Source organism: Protopterus annectens, chromosome 11.part0 (genome assembly GCF_019279795.1).
Source record: "Protopterus annectens isolate FY-2018-M chromosome 11.part0, PAN1.0, whole genome shotgun sequence".
Lineage (NCBI taxonomy): Eukaryota > Metazoa > Chordata > Ceratodontiformes > Protopteridae > Protopterus > Protopterus annectens.
Window position 1 is genome coordinate 707,025,811 of NC_056745.1, and position 18,827 is coordinate 707,044,637.

Here is an 18,827-nt window from a genome sequence, read left to right on the forward strand (position 1 = left end):
CTCCCCGGGCCGGAGTTGAGAATCAGGTGTTATCGAACAGACCAGTCAGCAAACTGCTGTATCCCCACCATCTTAGCACTTTGTGAGCTCAGTGATCATTTCCCTCAGGAGGTGCATAGGCACTTCAGGGCATGTGCAACCTACCACCTAATCAGCTCACTGCTTCCTGAGCAGGCATATTAGGTTGTACTTAGCGATACTTGGGCATGCCTTTTGGTAATGCCAGTGCAGAGAACCATGCTGCTTCCTTCTGCCCAGGATGGATGAGCCAGCATCAGCCACTCATTTCCCATTCACTGCACCTGGTCCCTCCAGCATCTGTGCATCTAGTTTAACAAAGCCTTCATGGGGCATTATCAGGGCTTTATCCTTCTACACCAGTGGGTTGAGTTTTGTACTTTCTCATGTTGGGATCAAGTTTTGCAGCAACAAATAATCAAATAAGTAATTAAATGAATAAGTGAAGCCCACATTGTAGAATACTATCCCATTAATTAAACTGAATTGTTTATTGTATTGCATTACTGTAACAGATGTAGTAAGTGTTCTATACCTTGCCCAAAGATTTTTTATTTCTTGAGGTCACATACATGGAATAATGGCTGTTTTCCAGAAATGTACATACCCTGTATTTTAAACTATAACCTTGTAATCTAGCCCCAGTGTAATAAACATGAAAGAGAAGGTCTTTTAGAAGTGGGACAGTTACTCATGCAGCAACATTTCCACTGTCGCTCCACTTCAACTCTTTTGCTGTTCCCCGGAGAATAAATGTAAAATCCTAAGTATCATGTTTCTGTGTGTGTGTGTCTCTCTGCATATGCATGCTCAAGTCTTATAGCATGCAAGTATCCATGTGAGTTGCTCGCTGCATTCCCCAAAGCACATGATTGTAACAGTTTGGGATCCATGCAGAGTTGTTAGGCTAATGGCTTGAGTGGCAGATAATCATGGAGCCCTTCTATCAGTTTTTTTTTTTTTTTTTTAAACATTTATCTTGGATGTTTTAAGGGGCGGCCACGGTGGTGCAGCAGTTAGCATTGCTGCCTCACAGCAAGAGGTTCTCCGGTTCGATTCTCATCTGGGGTGCCTTCTGTGTGGAGTCTGCATGTCCTCCCTGTGGTCGCGTGGGTTTCCCGGTTTCCTCCCACATTCCAAAGCCATGCTGTAGGTGGATTGGACACTCCAAATTGGCCCTAGGTGTGAGTGTGTGCATGCATGTGCCTTCTGTGGAAGGTTGGGTGCCGGGCTGGCACCTCGGCACCGTAAAACTCCACTGCCAATCATGAGCGGACGGTGATCCATTATGGTGACCCCTAACCGGGAAAAGCTGAAAGAAGAAGATGAAGATGATCTTGGATGTTTACACCTCCACCCTTACATACTCCACATACAGTGGATATAAAAAGTGTACACACCCCTGTTAAAATGTCAGGTTTTTGTGATATAAAAAATGAGACCACAATAAATAATTTCAGAACTTTTCCCACCTTTAATGTGTCCTATAACCTGTACAATTCATTTGAAAATCAAACAAAACTGTTAGGGGGAAAAATGTAAAAAAATAAAAAAAGTACAATGAGCTGGTTGCGTAAGTGTTCACATCACACCCTTAAACTAATACTTTGTTGAAGCACCTTTTGATTTAATTACAGCATTCAGTCTTCTTGGGTAGGAGTCTATCAGCATGGCATATCTTGACTTGGCAATATTTACCCACTTGTCCTTGCAAAAGTGTTCCAAATCTGTCATATTGCGAGGGCATCTCTGGTGCACAGCCCTCTTCAGGTCACCCCACAGATTTTCTATTGAATTTAAGTCTGGGCTCTGGCTGGGCCATTCCAAAACTTTAAATTTTCTTCTGGTGAAGCCATTCTTTTGTTGATTTACAAGTATGCTTTGAGTCACTGTCATGTTGAAAGGTGAAATTCTTCATCTTCAGCTTTCTAGCAGATGCCTGAAGGTTTTGGGCCAAAAGTGACTGGTATTTGGAACGGTTCATAATTCCCTCCACCTTGACTAAAACCCTAGTTCCAGCTGAAGAAGAGCAACCCCAAAGCATGATACTGCCACCACCATGCTTCACTGTGGGGATGGCGTTCTTTTGGTAATGCAAAGTGTTGTTTTTGTGCCAAACGTACCTTTTGGAATTGTGGCCAAAAAGTTCAACCTTGGTCTCATCAGACTATAACACATTTTCCCACATGCTTTTGGGAGACCTGATGTATTGTTTTGCAAATTTTAGTCAGGCCGGGGTGTTTTTCTGTGTAAGAAAATGCTTCCGTTTTGCAACCGTACCCCATAGTCCAGACATACGGAGAATACAAGGAGATTGTTGTCACATGTAGTACCAAACCAGTACTTGCCAGAAATTCCTGCAGCTCCTTAACTGTGTTGCTGTAGGTTTCTTGGCAGCCTCCCTGACCAGTTTTTGTCTTGTCTTTTCATCAGTTTTGGAGGGACGTCCAGTTCTTTACAACGTCACTGCTGTCCCATATTTTCTCCACTTTTTGATGTCTTCACTGTGTTCCATGGTATATCCAATGCTGTGGAAATTTTTTGTACCCTTCACCTGACTGATACTTTTTAACAATGAGATCTGTTTGATGCTTTGTAAGCTCTCTGCAAACCCTGCTGTAGTAGGCAACTGAGTAAATGCCAGGAAAATCCTACTAGGACAGCTGAACTTTATTTGGGGTTAATCAGAGTCTCTTTAATTGATGGCAGGTGTGTACCCAAGAAGACTGAATGTTGTAATTAAATCAAAAGGTGCTTCAACAAAGTATTAGTTTAAGGGTGTGTTCACTTATGCAACCAGCTTATTGTATGTTTTTTTATTTTTCATATTTTCCCCCTAACAGATTTGTTTTTCAATTGAATTGTACATGCTATAGGTCACATTAAAAGTTCTGAAATGATTTATTGTGGTCTCATTTTTTTATATCACAAGAACCTGGCATTTTAACAGGGGTGTGTATACTTTTTATGTCCACTGTATGATTTGGAAGGAATAGAATCTGTACTTTATTTCTGCATAATCAGATTTCTTTCACTGTGTTGTAGAAACTGCTGGCAGGTGTAATTCATGATGGTTTCCACCAGCATTCTTCCAGCTGACAAACTGCCAAGCAATGAAAATCCTCTCCCTTCTCAAAAGCAAACTAGTACTTGTTTATTACTTCAGCTTTGTATACATGATCTTGGCTCATTCATGTTTGTTTGAGAAGAAATTTGTGAAAAGGTTGAAATACATCTACTGAGCTCCTATGCCATAGGAAAGTTCTGCCTGTGTTTTTTTTTTCTTTAATTTATCAGAAGGTTTCTTATAGTGTTCCATGTCCCCAGCCGCACATCTCAAGAGGTTGAAAACAACATAAATATGAAAAAGACGTTAATCTGAAGTGGATGAGGTAAATTGCTGCTCCTTAGGGAAAGGCAAATTTCCCATTCCTTGACCTCTTTTGAAAAGATGCTTTTCATACTCTGTGACAGTTACAAAAGACATCTGTAGTAGTCATAGTGTTATTGTTCTTCCCAACTAATTTGCTTGTCCAGTCTTGGCCGTTAACTTTCTTATAGAAAGGTTGTATTCGAAAATTTTGTTCCATGTCTGTTTTTTTCCAGTCCGAGATGGATGAGTTAAAATTCCCATATAGAGTGGTTAAAAACATGATTGATTCATGCTTGATGGAAGTAATTTAAAAGTTAATTCTGCTTTTGTGCAATTATAACCAAATCAGAGTTTTTGTAGGATAGATATCGCAGAAAAATACTCTAGTAACTTTTTTTTTGTATTACAGTGCTGGAGTGCAGTGTATTGATTTTCAGATGATGATCTGTGATTCTAATCAAGTTAGGCGTTTATCTACTCCATCCTCTGTCACTAAACCTCCACATGTCACTTTAACAACAGTTTGGATCTGGTACTGGAAAGATGAATATAATATCTGGGTTGAATATGGCAATCAGGTAATTGTATGTTTCTTTTTCTAAATTGTTTTAGACGTCATTGCATTTTATTTTATGTCCTCATTTTATGAAATAAGGGTCTGAAGAGAAAAAAGTATGTGTACTGAGAGTATTCATAAGGGTGAAATCTTACAATAAATGTACATTTGCTGGTTTACACGTGTAAAGTGCTTCCTGGTGAAGAGATGTGAGTGTCGTGGCAAGTATTTTAACAAATAATCTTCTTGTTCACTTGATTATCATGATCCCGCTTTCTGCATGCTCTTTTTGCTGTGACAGCCACTGCAGATATTGCTGACACTGGAAGATTTTTAAATGTAGCATTATAATTATGTATTTATAGTAGTAGAATTAACATTTCTGTATCATTAAGACACTTCAAAAATCTTCCTGATTTGTAGCCACATCTGCAGTGAAGTACCTGGAAGTGAGACAATAACCTCGTAGAAACTTTGATAGCATCTTTGGCTTGACTCATTTGATAATGTAGGACATGATATATTACTAAAGCAGGTAACTGCTTTTGTCAGGCCTTACAAAGGTGCCTTATTATTAAATGTGATGTCCTCATTGTTAGCTGCATCTTCTTCTTGCCTCCCCATGATGTAGTTTAGAGGACTGTATGAATGTAAGGCATTCATTCATAGGCCTGTCATTTGAAGTCTGTTTTCAAATTGAAGACACATGTTCCGAGCATACTTTCAATTAATTTCTATGGGGAGTGGGCCTGACCACCCCTACCCCCATGCAAAGGTTTTGCATTAAATCTACTTTACATATGAAATCATTTAGAGATTACTGAACCACAAGGAAAGGGAAATCCCACATGCAATGACTTACATTGACCAATGTGATTTTAGCAAAGTGTGTGCCGTCACACAGTGCCCATCATGTATGCTGATGGTTTTTTGGACTGCAAAGTGGCAAAAACAGACTCTAGACCCTTTCTTGGAGAAAAGGAATAAGCCATCAGAGTGCTGTTTTGCGCTTGCTCTTGCTCTTTAGTAGCGTTTAGTGATGAGCATTACTGCTGGTTATTACTGGCAGCATAGCTGCTGTTTGTGATGGATCATAGTTTGTAGAGCTGTTAAGAGTACATGCTCCAGGAAATGAAAGACACACAGTCAGACATAAATGACTAACTGCTGTGAGTTCTAGTTCATCTCTTTTAAAATGTAATATTCATGTTGGCTTATTTATGCATTTTAAAGGGAAGCAGAATGGCTGGTATTGTAACTTGTGCAGATTCCATTTAATTTGAATGATGCTCAGAATAAAACGTATTTTGAGCAGAATTAATAAGCACATTTTCATGCTGACTACTCGCCTACTTTTTATGTAGAGTGCAATGTCGTAATTAAAATATGTTTGGTAAACAGTACACTTGAGGCATAGAATGGAGATGTTTGTTTTCATCTGTATTGAAATGTTTTTAGTGCATTAATTATTGGAGAGTCAGAGTCCAGAAAATGTCATTATTGCTGCTAATAGTAATACTAATATGAAGTAATGTGGCCCAAAGTATCAGTTTATCTTTTCCATGGTCTTGCATCGTTAGACCTCATTTAAAAAACATTTGATCTGATGTTGGCATTTCCTTCAAGGTTGTCAGATCCATCTCCATTACAGTGCTAGACAACTTCCAAAGACTTAAGCTTACCAAGCTTTGCCTCTTCTACCCACAGTTCCCACTGCACCAGAGCTACTTCAGATCTAGTTTGCAGCCATTCCAGACAGCAGCTTGATTGTTTGCTCCATTCACTGTATCCTTTTCTAGTAGTGTTTTTTTTTGAGAGTGCTTAATCTTCTACCTGTTTTTTTGTTTGGGTTACTTAGAGTTTGCGTGTATGTGGTGATAGTGATAGGTTTAGTGTTTTTTAGTTAGTATATTGTTTTTCAGCCTTTAGGGCTTTTCTTGTGGTGTTTATTGTGTGTGTCAGGTTTAGTTTAGATAGATGTATAGATAGCGCACACTTTAACACCATCTACTTCTCCTTTTACTATGTAACATTTTCACTTCCTTTCTTATTTTCGTTTACTTCATTATCTCAACTACTACCTCACTAACCTACTATTCACCATATCACACCTCTCCCTCTTACTAACTACTTTCACACTAATTATCTTTTACAACCTCTCCTCTTATAATTTTCCTCTTAAGCCAAGCTTCTTCTCACCCACCTCTACCCTATCCACCAGTTTTCCCTCAATTCCCTCATTCTTTCTTAGCATCATCATTCAACAATCTATCCAAAACCTTACCTCTTAACACAAAACTTAGGACATTTAAACCAACCCAACCTAAAAGTAAACTCATACACTTTTTATACTTTTTATTACTAAGCCTCATCCTATCCCTACACTCCTATTCCTTCTACTTGCAGGTGACATACACCCCAACCCTGGCCCTTGTCTGCCCCCACCCTCTGGTGGTATCTCCATACAGTCCACCACGTCCCTCTCCCATATCCCATAAAAACATATCTCCCTTTATGCCATCAACCTGAGAAGCTTAGTAAACAAAATTACTGAATTCGATTCTTGGAGATCTCAACATTCTCCTAACATCATAGCCGTTAGTGAGACTTGGCTTAAACACCACATTCCAGGTAAAGACATCCTTCCTCATGGTTGTAACATATTAAGACTAGATTGAACCGAAAACAAAGGAGGTGGCATAGCTGTTATGTACACTGAAGACCTAACATTAACCCCATCTAGTATCCCCTTTCTCTTCTCACTGTCCTGCAGAACTTCTTTTCGCTAACTGTAAAATTAATCCCCACAACTCTTTTAACATTGCTGCAATATACATTCCACCTGGTGACATTACATTATCCCTTATCTAACCTCCATAATGAGGCTATAATCATGGGAGATGTCAACATCAACTGTTCAGCTCTTACCACATTATCCCCTTCCACCTCCATCAACATACATGGTTTCACCCAACCCATAACTACACCTACTTATACCACTAAATCCTCTACCCATTCTATACTGGACTGGATCCTAGCATCACATCTGCATAAATATCACTTCTCTGAAGCCCTTCCTGACACCCTCAGTGATCACTGACCAACCAGAGTCCTACGTTTTAGCCCACGCATACTCAAATCCCATTCTATCAAAGCTTGCCGAAATCTAAATAACTTTGACCCTATTGAACTTAATAGACAACTATCAGCTATCACTTGGTCCTTTCTTAGACAGCTACAACTTAATGAAGCTGTCACAGATTTTAATAATATAGTTCATAACGTACTCAATTCCCTTGCCCTCATTCATTACATCAGAATAAAATCTACCATTTCCCCTTGGCTAACTTCCTGTACTCGCTCCCTCATGGCTCAAAGGGACAAAAATTGGAAGCTCTGGACCAAAACTAAATTGCTGTGTCACCTACAACAATATAGACACCTTCGTAACCTTTCTAAGAAAGCAGTAATCAATGATAAGAGAAACTATTTCTCTAATCCCCCTAAAACGCACCTACATAACCCTAAAAAATTCTGGCATACAATTAATCAAATCCTTCATCCTGGTAACCCTTATGCTCCTTAGCCAAGCCCCTCTATCACTCCCCTCCAAACTGCTACTAACTTTAACTCCTACTTCATTGACTATCACTAAACTTATCAACCATCCTAACGCCACCTCCTCTGCTCCCCTCCTATTCCTTCAAACACCTCCTCTGCATTCTGCTTAAAAACTGTATCTACCAGTTATATTAAATCTCTATTACTCAATCTTAAACCTTGTTCTCCTCAATAGATGGTTTCCCTCCACTCTTTCTCCAACTAGCCCTCCCCATCTCTATTCTTATCAGTCGTTCTATTACTGAAGCCAAAGTCTCTGATATATGGAAAAAGTTCTGCACTCTTTCCATCCATAAAGGAGGTAATTCCACTGAACTGTCCAACTATAGGCCCATTGCTATTGTCTCACCCCTCTTTAAGATCTTGGAGAAATGTGTTCACAAACAAGATCCTATAACACCTTACTCTAGAGAACCTAATCACCCCTACCCAGCATGGCTTTTGTCCTGGTCATAGTACCTCCACTGCTCTCACCTCCTTCACTCACACCATTTCTCAAGCTAGAGACCAGGATAAACTAGTCTCCTGTCTCTTTCTTGACACAGTTTCCCACCCCTTAATGTTAGACAAACACTCTCTATTAAACTTGTCTCTATTAAACTTGTCTGCCACCACTGTCTCTTGGTTCTCCAGTTATCTCAGTAACTGTTTCCAATCTATCAAGTAGTGTTCTGCTGTCTTCCCTGAACTCGCTATACAGATGGGAGTTCTCCAAGGGTCATTTCTTGGACCACTGCTATTTAATATTTTTACCAATCAGTTATCTTCATCTACCTCATTCTCTTCACTTGTCCAGTATGCAGATGACTCCACAGTTATAACCACCGCTGATACCCTCCCTGAACTTCATACTAAAACACAGGACGCCTTTTTGTCTATTGAAAACTGGCTTAATGTAAGCCTTTTTATCTTAAATCCAAAGAAGACCAAACTCTTACTCTTCATACCAAAAATGGTGTCCCACCTGAAGTCATCTTTCACCATCTCTTCCCACAGTAACACACCCATCTTAGTAGAAAGCCACACCAAACTACTAGGTGTGATTATTGATGACCAACTAAAATTTAACCTGTGTGTTCTAAGTAATATTAAGAAAACCCATGAAAAACTTTACAGAAATAAAAACTCACTCTCTAGTTCAGCTAAAACAGCTCTATCACATGCCAACCTATTACCAACCCTTCTCTATGGCTGTCAAATTCTCACCAACTTACAGGCTACACTTATTTCTAAACTACAGTCCACTTATAACAAGGTAGCTAAATTTGCAGCTGAACTACCATACTCTACTCATCACTGCTTAGCACTGAGAAAACTGAAGTGGCCTGAATTCCCCCATAACCTTCTACTCTCTTAGCTTCTAATAATTCACTCTATACTATACCAGCCCTCTTTCTGCCCCAGCATCACATCTATCGTCTCCCCATACACCACTGCAAGATCACTCTGGAGTTCTGAACACCATCTCATGACTATTCATAAACCCAAGATCAACATAGGTAAAAACCTTTATTGTTGTTACCTTGCTGAGAACTGGAATAAACTTCCACTATACATACGACTCATTAGACCCAAATCTAAATTCAGTAAGGCTGTAAAAACTTTTAAAGAAAAATAAACTATATCTGTGCTATCTCCCTTTTGACTGACCCATCTCTCTCATTTATCCTATTCCCTTTTCTTGCTACTACTTCAGTGTAACTCTACCTTTTTCTTTATTGTAACACTTCTATCCACATTTTTTAATCTCTCTGCTTCTAACCTACACTTTTAAACTTCTTTTCTTTCCATACTTGACCATATCTTCCTCTTTCACAGCCAGTCTACTTTATTTTTGGTATACAAGTGTAAATTGTTAACAGATTATTCTGTATTATTCCTTGTACTCTCCTCTATACTTCCTCTTGCTGAATTGTTGATTCTATTTGCAATCTATGTTAACTTGTTATTCTTTGGTCTATGGGATATATTTTTTATAAGTCAACTTACTTTGTATGTATTTGCTGTGGAGCTTTTCTCCCCGGGTCTGCCAGCAGATTACCATTTAAGAAGACCGAGCACATATTCATCGTGTTTCACTGTTGCAGTCATTACATTTGGGTAATCTTCTGGCAGGTTGCCCTCAGTTGGCCTGATTAACAAAGTCTTGGGTCCTGCGTCGGTTGCTGCCCCTTCTTCCATGATGTCAGGTCGTCAGGGGTATAAAACATGCAGCCGACGCCATTACATCAGTCTTTCTTGCCTGGCGGTGCCCGAAGCAGAAGCAGTTCGCAAGTGCCGGTCGGCCGACTTCTGAAATTTTCGTTTTAGAGTTTCAGAACTGAAGTCTTCAACTAAAAGCTAAGTACCCCATCGGGGAAACTTTTTCTTGCTCTTTACCGATGTCAGTAAAAGTTAATAATTGCATTACTTGTGGGAAGCAAATACCTCATAAGGATTTTCATTTGTACTGTATTCCTTGCCTAGGCCCCGACCACGACGTACCTTGCTGTCGGTTTTGTGCTTTATTTAATCAGCACACTATCCATCATCGGTACATTTTTGCTTCTAAATATTTCAGTTCTCGGTTTAATTATCCAGAAATGACGTCTGTTAGCCATCCGACTACCGGAATATTGAAAAAACGCAACGAAAAAGACAGAGACAGGCTGCTGAGGTCCAAAACTGCCAACAACACTTCTAAGCCAGTCACCAGTTTGCCGGTACTCAGTGAGGCGCTCTCGCAGCCACTGATACCCGCTACTTCTAATTCACAGGCCTCTACTGAGACCCATTCAGAGTCCGGTATGCCGCGAGATGCTTCACATATGGAATCCGCAGATGTCTCTACCTTGGATGGGTTTGGAGTTACTGAGCAGGCACAGGCTGCTGAGGGTGTATTCAGGCCTACAGACTTGCATATTAAACCTACTCCAACTTCAGTACTAAATCTTGATCTATGTCTAAAAAAATGATGCCCAGGCCTCATGTTCAGGCCCCTATGCCTAAAAAACAAATTATGAAAATGGCTGAAGATTTAATTACTCTAATCAGGGGTAGTCAACCCCCAAGAGGCCAAGGATTGAACTTGACTATGAATCTTCTGAACAGGATTCTGTTTCTTCTGACTCTTCTAATGATCTAGATTTGTCCATACCTACTTATGAGGACACTGATGCAGAGGATTCCATTCCCTCTGCTTCTCCGCCTGAGGATTTCTCTTTTGGGGAAACTTTACATACCTTAAGGGAACATTTTCACTGGGAAAGTCAGGATTTCTCTGAATCCAAAAAGAGGCTTAGGGATTTCCTCCTTCTTCCTCAGCATAGGCCTTTGGCTATACCTCCTGTACTAGACATTGTTGATGATGTGTTCTCGGAATCCAGTATGCCCCCTGATTCCTTGCCTCCTGCCCCTAGCAAACCTGACAGGTACTACAGGGTTCATGAGTCCCACAAATTCCTTTTCAAAAATCCTGTTGCGGACCCTGAAACCATTTCTCAGGGGCCCAAGGGCATTAAGGCTTCTACTGCTAAAAATCTTACCCCTTCTGATAGAAACTCCAGGGCGCTGGATAGATGGGGTAAAAAGGTTTATACTTCTGCAACCTTAGCAATCAGGGCTTTAAACTGTCAATTCCATATGCTAAAATATCAACAGCATATCATGGGACTGCTTAAACAGAAAATTATGTTGATTTCTGACTGTGTGGAGAATAAAGATTTACAGGATTTATTACATTCAGCTGAACAAGTTGGCAAACATACTTTGCAATGTGGTTTTGATTCTTTAGAGGCCTCTTGCAGGGCTGCTGTTACTGGGTCTGTGCTTAGAAGGCATGCTTGGCTTAAGGAGCAATCTCTGCCTGATCATGTTAAAGCAAAACTTTTGGATGCTCCTTTACAGCAGGACTGTCTGTTTGGCAATAAGGCTGAAGAAGTTCTAAAAAAGATGGAAGATAAAGCTAAAGCTATGCAAACTGTGAAAGATTTCTTACAAGTACAACCTCCTAAATTTAGTAGGCACTGACCTACTAAGAACAGGTCCTTTCCAGCTCCTTCCAGAGCCACTCCAGCCAAACCCAGACATTCCAAAAGCACCAGGTTTCAGTCCCAAGGGACTTTCAGAACTAAGCAATGAGGTGCCTCTTCCAAATCTGGAAACAACAAGCACCACCCTATGGTAAACAGTCTCAATGACTTCCCTTTAAAATTACCAAGCACTTACCTCTTAGCTGCCCCTTTGGGGGGGAAACTGGCTCTTCCTTCAAAAAAACTGGCAACTTATAACCCAGGACAAATGGGTTTTAAATATAGTATCCCAGGGATACAGATTTCATTTCCACACATTGCCATCTCCAAACGGGTGGCCAGACCTGCCCCCAAATCAGTGGGCAGAGGCTCAGAAACAAGTACTTTCCCTCCTAAACATGGGGGCTATTCAACTAGTACCAGAAGAGGAAAAGGGACAAGGTTTCTATTCCAGACTTTTCCTGGTACCCAGAAAAACAGATCATGGCATCCAATTCTGGACCTGTCTACTCTAACCTTTCTGGACATTCCAAAATTCAAGATGCTGACTCTTCACCAGTTACTTCCTATGTTAGGCAAAGATGCCTGATGACAACTCTAGACTTAAAAGAGGCTTACCTGCATATCCCAATCAGGGAATCTTGAAGAAGATACCTACACTTCAAAGCAGGCTGCATGCATTATCAGTTCTCTGCACTGCCCTTTGGCTTGTCTACTGCACCTAGGGTATTCACAAAGTGCCTGGCTCCAGTCATTGCATTTTGCAGGCAAAGAAATATTCAAATATATCCATACCTGGATGATTGTCTAATTCAGGCAGAAAACCAGGCCATTCTTCTAAAACATCTGGCGTTTGTAAAAAGAGTTCTAACCTGTCTAGGGTACATCATAAACAAAAAGAAATCTCAACTGGTATCCTCTCAAAAAATTACATTCCTGGGTGCAAGCTTGAATATAACTGCCCAGATGGCTTTCCTTATGCCAGAAAAGCAAATTAATTTGGTGACTTACTTCAAACATGTGGCCACAAAAACTCTGCTATGTGCAAGGCAAATACTGCAAGCCTTGGGGTTCATGGCCTCCTGCGTACTTCTAATTTCATATGCAAGAGTGCATGTGAGGAAACTTCAGTGGTACTTAAAAAGTTTATGGAATCAACATTGTCACAGCCTGGAAACAATGATTCATATCATACATTGCCTGCACCTAGAGTTTCTTTGGTGGGCAGAGGCCTACCACCAAAATATGGGGCTGCCATTCACACCACCCCCTGCCACCTAAACCCTAACTGCAGATGCACCAGACTGTGCATGGTGGGCTCATCTGGCAGGGAAATGCATTCAGAGCAAAAGGAGCCCAAATCAAATGCACTTTCATATCAATCAAAAAGAAATGCTAGCTGTATAGAATGCACTGATAGCCTTCAAAGACTACCTTCATACAGGACAATTACTGATAAAGACGGACAACACCACGGTTATGTGGTACCTAAATAAGCAGGGCGGTACACATTCCTACTCCCTCTCCATACTAGCCATGGCATTGTGGAACACGGCCTTGAGCTACCAAGTACAACTACAAGCTCAGTGCCTGCCAGGAAAGCAGAACATTCTGGCAGACAAACTAAGCAGAAATCTCATGGACCCACATGAATGGAAACTGGAACCATGGATTTTCAACATGTTGACATGCAAATGGGGGAGCCCAGACATAGATCTTTTTGCCTCACCCCAGAACTACCAGTTGGACATATTTTGCACAAGAACTCATCACAAAAAAAGCCTGGAAAGTGGATGCAGGCAACGTATGATATGAATATATATATATATATGTCTACAAGAGGGTAGTGAGACCAGCTATGTTCTATGAGTTGGAGACAGTGGCATTGACAAAAAGGCAGGCGTTTGAGCTGGATGTGGCAGAGGTAAAGCTGTTAAGATTTGCACTGGGTGTGACGAGAGTGGACAGGATTAGGAATAAGTATATTAGAGGGTCAGCCCAGGTTGGAAGGTTTGGAGACAAAGCCAGAGAGGCAAGATTCCGTTGGTTTGGACATGTGCTGAGAAGGGATGCAGAGTATATTGGGAAAAAGATGCTAAGGATGAAGCTACCAGGTAACAGGAAAAGAGGAAGGCCTAAGTTGAGGTTTATGGATGTGGTGAGAGAGGACATGCAGGTGGTTGGTGTGACAGAGCAAGATGCAGAGGACAGGAAAAAATGGAAACAGGTGATCCGCTGTGGCGATACCTAACGGGAACAGCCGAAAGAAGATGATGAGATATATATATATATATATATATATATATATATATATATATATATATATATTGCTCCCCATTTGGGGGTCACCTGACATCTGGGGCAAGAAAAACTGATGTAATGGCATCGGATGCATGTTTTATACCCCTGACGACCTGACGTCATGGAAGAAGGTACAGCAACCGATGCAGGACCCAAGACTTTGTTAATCAGGCTGACTGAGGCAACCTGCCAGCAGATTACCCAAATGTAAGGACTGCAACAGTGAATACACTCGAACATCTACATTTATGGTAAGTGTACACAACTGTACTTTGTATATCCTACCTCTTAACCTGCAGACACTGAAACTAGGTAAACAACTCTCCTTGAAAAATTGGCACATCCATCTAAAAATGTAGACATCTAATGACAATAAAATTTGATTGCCAAATGGCACATAACTGTTACTGAACACAATGGTATGGTACCAATGCAAACATAAACTAAAACAGCAAAAAGCACCATATGTATGCTGGAGAAACATGGACAGCCACTTAAAAATACCCAAATCTTTATTTGTTGAGGACTTTCATCCACTAAATAGTGGACTTCTTCATTACAGTTCAAAATAGCAAAACCCCTACCTTAAATAGTTTACATAAACAACCAATAAAATAATCAACTAATTAAAACATGTTCCTGTTAAAGCACAGTGAATCAAATTCAACACTTACTATCCATATTAAGTAGCGGAAACATCAATTAAGTAAACACTGTTGTCAAAACATACAATATAATGCATGATACTAAAAATGCTCTAAAAATTGTAGAAAAATCAATTTCTGTATGAAATAATGATCAAAGCAAGACTAAAACTTGTATTTAAATATTCTCATTAAAATCCAACTTGAACCACATATTATTTGTATTTATATTTGTTTAAAACTAGCCTTAAGTAAGGGACGAAGCCTTACATTTTAAAAAAGGCAAAACTGATGTATGTTCATTAACACCAGGTGCTTTGGATGCATTTAACCTTATTTGCCATTGCATCTCTTTATCATCTAATAGTATCCTTACATCTCCACCCCTCGGGTTGATGCTGACTTGTTTTAAAATGCCAAATTGAAATCCTGAACAGGAAGAATTGGATTCCATGTGTTTGTATAGGGCATTGTTCTCAAATTTTTTATTGATGTCATGTGTGTGTTCATAAATGCAGCATCTTATCTTACCTTGCCCTATCTGTTTTGCCGACATAAAATGCTGGACGGTCGCGACACTTTGCCAAGCAGACCACCCCCTTAGTAGAACAGTTACCACCTTTAAAAAATATCTTACTTTTGATAACATTTTCCAGTACAATAGATTCAACATCCAGTATATAACAACATTGTCTACAGGACCCACATCTGCTCATTTTTCTTCCCACACCCTCTTCCACCAATCTATTGTTGGTGTGACGTTCGAATCTAGCTTTAAAATTAAACCCTGTTTTGTATACAAACTTGGGATGTGGACCAACAATTCCTAATATATCTGTGTTAGTCTTAAATATATTCCAATTCTTATTAAAAACCTCATTAATGTTCCTTAAATGACTGCCATACTGCAATGTAACAGCCCTTTCATATTTAGTATTGTCTAAAGTATCCTTCTCAGTATTCAATGGGCAGCCTAATAATGGTTTGTAGCGAAATCCCCACTGTGAGGTAACCAGCCTTTTGAGTTCCTAGATAGGAGAATCGGGATACCCCCCTTTGTAAAAACATGTTGCTAATAACATCCATCTCCTTAACCATGCCAACAAAAGCGGGGGTCATTCTGGCTGCTCTAATCTTTTGTCCCTTGACTATACTCTTTTTTTTTTTTTTTTTTTTTTTTATTTTAATGAATGAATAGCAACTTGAAAATTCTAAATAAGAATTGCTAAAAGTGGGTTTCCTGTATATATTGGATTTGAAACCTTTCCCCATGATTTCAATGAATGTATCCAAAAAACTAATACCTACTGGGTTACTGTCATATGTAAATTTCAAAAAGGATGTGGTCTGATGTAAATAATCAATATAATTCTTTATATCCTGCTTGGCACCACTCCATAAAACAAAAATATCATCCAAAAACCTGCGGTAGAGATTAATATTTTCCTTGAGAACATACATATTCTCCCAATTTAAGAGGACCATATTAGCAAAAAATGTTGGACACAAGAGGCACCCATAGAGATCCCTGTGATCTGTTTATAGTGTTTTCCATCATAAAATATAAAGCTATTGTCTAAAACCAAACTCAAATTCAACTATAAAGTTGATTTTATCATTCTCAAAGTCAAAATAATAATTAATACTGTTAAAAAACATCTCTAGGCCCTGATCTTTGGGTATACAGGTATACAAATCAGCTATGTCAACCATCAAGAAAGTTGTCTTTATTCCAAATTTCTGATATCAAATGACTCAAGTCCCGGGAATCAATCAATAAGTGGTTCACCTTAGTGTAGATAGGTTTGCAACCTTTATCTATTATCACACCAAAGGGGTATATTTTGGAACCACTCCGTGAGACTATTGGACGAAAAGGTGGATCCTGAATTTGCTTATGTATTTTGGGGATCTCAAATATGGTGGCCATCACTGGCTTTTCAGCCCTGAGGAAATGCATAAGTAAACCCATTAATCCTTCCATCAATCATATCTTCCTCAATGTATGAATCCACACGTTGGTAAGCTATATTGATTTCATTGAAAGATACTGAAGAATAAGTTTCACTATCTGACAATATCTCCAACATAGTACAGTAGTATAAGGTTTCAAATAAAACAATTCCTTCCCCCTTTTCTGGTTGCATAATCCTTATGGTTTTGTCATTACTCAACTTCTGTACCAGATTCTAGTTGAGCATCAAATTTGTTGGTCTATAAATGTGCAGAAGAGAGGCCATTCTGCCTCCATGTGTCTGTTTTTAGGTGAAACTCAATGTTAGTCACTATAATCATTTTCTGGATTTCAGCTGTGCTTTCCATTAGAAGCACTGAAATGCAGGCATTCCTTTGCATTGCCAGACACTGATTAGGACAAACAGGTGAGGATATGTATTGCATTGGTGCCCACTTCTCCAGAGTTTCTACCTTTGACACAAGTGACTTGGAACACTAGGACTATTTTCCTTTTGACCTGATGCTATCTATTTGCTTACACCGGGGCTGGTTGTGCTATCAGAAGTTATGGTGTCACCTTTCCTAGCACTGGCTCTTCCAGTAACCATGATCTGTATCTCTGACATTAGCTCCCTTGGTGCTGCTCAGTGCCACGTCAACCCTGCTGACATCAGTCTTTCAACTCAGCCCACTGCATTTCTCACAGGTTTTCCCAGGGAACATGTACTTAGCATCACTCTTCCTGGTGTTTGGGTCCTAGCAACAGTGTTTCTGGTATGGAGACTTCTTGGACCATTGTTCCCTGCATTAACCGCTCCTCACCCAAATCATTTTCTGTGGCATGAGTAGCAGCAGTGCCAGTTTTTTCCACTTTGGCTGCTACTACACAAGACATTGAGTAACCTTTTAGACCTATGCATGCGGTCCTCTTTCAGAGTATCTACCAGTCTGTCATGGTCTCACCCTAGCTGATTTGAAGACTGCATTTGACACCATGTCGGCAGATTTAAAAGACTACTGTTCTGCCTCCCCTCTATCTTTTCTCCTTAATTTCTCTCTTTTATCCCAAGCACCTGAAAGAGATGTAGACTCCTCTATCCGTGACTCCAGTCAAGAAGCAAAGAAAGTATCTGTATAGCAAACTGTTATGAACTTCCATTGGAGGACCTGAATGATGATGAGAAAGAGGAGGAGGACAACTTCATTATTCCTTTTTGCTTGAAATAATATTTGGAGAGTTCAAAGTTATGTGGCACATTGATTACCCCCTCTTAATCTCTGTCTTTCCCACAGTGTAGATTGTAGAAGCTATGATACTTTACTCCACAGTTATCCTGGGTAGTCATTCCCTTAGTGGACATCCTCCACATTGCCATGAAAATTCACCGGGTGGACTGTACAGTGGCCTGTGTGCCATGAAGTCAGAGTCCCGGATTTTCTTTTCTCCAGGGGAGTGTGTGGTTTGTGCAGACTCTAAACTGTATTTCACTGTACCTGCTTGCCCTTTATCAAACTCTTACCACACAGCGCCCCACCATTCACCCTCCAAGTAAGGAGTTAGGGGCTGTGGGCAGTTTTCTGATGTGGGTTTGCATCTTTTATGCTGTCACTGTATATGCTTAATTATCTGACCTCTATGATGTGTTTTCAGACGGATGAGGCAGATGGGCTTCAGCTTGTGATAAATGATTTGTCAGTAGCTCAAGTAAAAGAAAAGATCAGAACTTTGGCATGTACCTCAAACTTTGGTGACCTCATGACCCATGTGTTGTACAAAAACAAAAAAAGAGAATTTTTCTGTATTTTGAGACCTTACAGTAGGGGCAGGCCAGGCCCAGGGGGTGTATGGCCCCCTGTTGTAGAAGGAAGTAGTAGTCCACAAAAACTGATAGGCGAAAGAAGAGCTATAAAGACGATAAAGTGGACTGTTGAGGATAAGAAAGAAATTGTGTATTGTTACTGTTATGCAAAATGCCCTGAATTTCCAGACACAAGATATGCAAAATGGTTGAGAGAAATTAGAGGAAAGAAAAATACTTCCACAAGAAAAACTGTTAGAAGCTTCAAATAAACATTTGTATTCATTAATACAACAGATTTGTGAAACACAGTATATAGATCAAGAAACATTGATTTGTTTGGAAAAAGAAGCATCTGAGGAAGTGCAAAAATATAAACAATAAAACCTAGAGATTATTAAAAATTATAAAAAAGAAATATGGACATAAGAAAGAGAGATTTGATATGATACAATATTTATGTAAAGGAGAAAGCCATATTAATCAATGTAAAGAATGCAGTCCTAAAGGTATTCGAAGAGAAAAAAACTGGCAAAGGCATCCAGATAT

The 18,827-nt window shown here is 39.7% G+C and overlaps 1 protein-coding gene across 1 annotated transcript in view; it reads left to right on the forward strand.

The window, feature by feature from the left end:
- Positions 1–18,827, forward strand: part of LOC122814987 (protein mono-ADP-ribosyltransferase PARP12-like) — a 1,242,293-nt gene that overhangs the window by 512,478 nt on the left and 710,988 nt on the right. The window contains exon 7 of the mRNA XM_044087242.1: positions 3,801–3,969. Within this exon, the coding sequence (XP_043943177.1) occupies positions 3,801–3,969 (169 nt within the window). The remainder of the gene's footprint in view (positions 1–3,800; positions 3,970–18,827) is intronic.